Source organism: Helianthus annuus, chromosome 6 (assembly GCF_002127325.2).
Source record: "Helianthus annuus cultivar XRQ/B chromosome 6, HanXRQr2.0-SUNRISE, whole genome shotgun sequence".
Classification (NCBI taxonomy): domain Eukaryota; kingdom Viridiplantae; phylum Streptophyta; class Magnoliopsida; order Asterales; family Asteraceae; genus Helianthus; species Helianthus annuus.
In genome coordinates this window covers 40,669,129-40,671,572 of record NC_035438.2, presented here as the reverse complement: position 1 = coordinate 40,671,572, position 2,444 = coordinate 40,669,129, and the positions used below count along the sequence as shown (strand labels likewise).

General features: G+C 45.5%; 1 protein-coding gene across 1 annotated transcript; it reads left to right on the top strand.

Moving 5' to 3' along the window:
- The first annotated feature begins 845 nt into the window (after window positions 1–845).
- On the top strand, window positions 846–2,218 carry LOC110887902. The gene is made up of 3 exons (XM_035974118.1): window positions 846–1,445; window positions 1,552–1,704; window positions 1,772–2,218. Exons 1-3 carry the CDS (start codon window positions 846–848, stop codon window positions 2,216–2,218), a joined length of 1,200 nt encoding a protein of 399 aa, XP_035830011.1.
- The last annotated feature ends 226 nt before the right edge of the window (window positions 2,219–2,444 follow it).

Here is a 2,444-nt window from a genome sequence, read left to right as displayed (position 1 = left end):
CTCTTCTGTTTCTTGATGTCACCAATCTCCCGGAGGATCCTTTCGTTGGTTTTATCCTGCTGTTGTATGTGATTCCTCATCTGCAAAATCAAAGTAAAAAGATCACTGTTAGTAGGGCTAGAATAAACAGCAGAAGTTGATGGTTTTGAGAAAACGGGGGTCGGTTTCCTCGCAGGATTCTCAGCATTCTTCTGAGATCCAAAAGGTGGTGGAGGCAAAGGTGGAACGCCCTGTGAAGAAGTGATTGTCGGCATGGAACTTGAAGTGTTCTTTGCTGAATAAGCCATCTGCTTGGAGATAATGAACCGAAATGATCACAATGACAAAAATTTCTCTGAAATGAAGCACCAATTGCCCCACGGTGGGCGCCAAACTGTTTTGGTCAAAAATCAAACTAGGATAATGCAACCAAATCTTCTTTTGTGAGGTATGATACTTGAATTAATGAACAAATGTATGAAAAACTTGTAAATGAAATGAACAAGTGACACAAGGACTTATACGAGGAAAAAGCCCTTGATCAAGAGTTGATCTCCGGCATAAAAAACCTCGGGTGATGGAAACTACCGATCACCAACTATAATTAAACAAATGATCGTTACAACTCGGGATGATAACAAGCTTGTTACAAGGATCACTAGTGTGCAAAGTGTACGAAATTGCCAACAAGTTGTAGAGAGCTGTCAAGAGTGTGTGTGTTTGCCGAGAAGGCTTCTGGTTCCGCCTCCGCGGGTACGGGTTTTGAAGAACCATCCATTCAACCTGGTGAGTCTGAATTGGAGTTCTATTATCGTACTTATACGGAAGACCGGGGTGTAAACTACAATCGTCCTCCTTGGAGCGTTATGCAAGGGGATGATATATCGAATGATCCCTCTGCTTGTAGGGATATCTTAAGTGGTTTGGGCACCCCGTTCAAGGTTCTTCGGGCCCGTGGTTTGCCCCGTGAGCACCGAATAAACCAACTCTCCTCCATGCTTGTTGGGAGTTCCATAATGGCGAATGCTATTATGGAAGACTACAAGGTTCTGGGTCGCAAGGAGGCGGAAACTGCTCGCCTGCGGGCTGAGGCCGAGGCGATGGCTAAGGCTGCTCAGGATGGTGCGGAGCAACTTGAAAGGGAGAAAGCTGCTTTTGAGCAGTATAATCAGACTGAGGCTTGGGCCGCAACAGCTGGCCTTAAACAGGTCCGTACTCTTGCTAAGTTGCTTTCTGATGAGCGCAAGGGTTGGACGGAAGCTTGTGCTCGAGAAAATGAAAAACTTTACCGTGTTCGTCAGGAGGTCATTAATCTCAAAACAGTGAATGCTGCTTTGATGAAGGAGAAGACCGCAGCTGAGGCGGTTGCCAAAGAGGCCAAGGAGGTGGAGGCCCGTGCTGCCAAGGCTCTTGAAGAGGCGAATGCTGATCGCAGCCATTTGAACAAGGTTGTTGAGGATCTCAAGGTATGGGTTGCGTTTACACTTGAATTTGAATCCTTTTCTTTTGAAAGTATAACTGATTGCCTTTTTATACTTGTATTTTCTTTGTAATTGAAAGGCTTAAGTGCAGAACCGAGTGACTATGCTTGAGGAGGTCACTGTGCGCGCGACTGAAGCTGAAGCGCGTGCAAGGGAGGCTGTTGAGGCCAGAGATAGCCTGGTTTCTTCATTTGATCAGCTTAAGGCAGATCGCGATTGGATGCGTGATCACGGTATCTGGCATGTAAGTACCCGGTGTCTTTGCTATCTTTAGGTTTGCTTTTGTTAACCTTATTACTTGTGCTTTGCAGATTGTTGGAACTATTCTTGACGCGCCTGAGAACGCAGCTGCTGTAAATGAGCTCAAGGAGCGTGCGCGGAAGGCAGGATTCAAGGTTGGTTACAATCGATGCATTAGTCATATGAACCCCTTGTACCAAAGCATATTTACTGACGAAAGGTCTGGGTTCCATGGCGTAGATACTGAAGCACGGTATGCTGCAGCCATTGAGGCGTACAACAACCTGTCCATTTCCGCCATTGAGGACATTGATAAATGCTTGGAGGCGGAAGATTATGTGGATCGTCTGCGGTTGTTGTATGCTGATCTTGAAGAGGAGGAAGTGACCGCTGGTGGCGCAAAGGGAACGATAATAAAAAATTATTTAATCAAAACAAAAACAATAGGAACGACTAACCGAAAGTTTAATCGAATCCTAATCCAAACAGTTGTAACATTAAGCAACCCAAAGTTCTAACACAAACCCTAGCCCCGGAGACGGCCACGGGACGACTAGCAGCTCATGACGCTCGTACAATCTCTCGAAGCTTGAAAGAATGTTGAAGGCATGATCGAATCGGTATGTTGTGCGGGAGATGTGTGATGATCGATGATGTTGAGTAGATGATATTTTTTTGAGTCCCAAAATTGTGTTGTGTGCTTCAAAATATATCGATCCCCCCAAGAAAGATGTGCGAACTTAG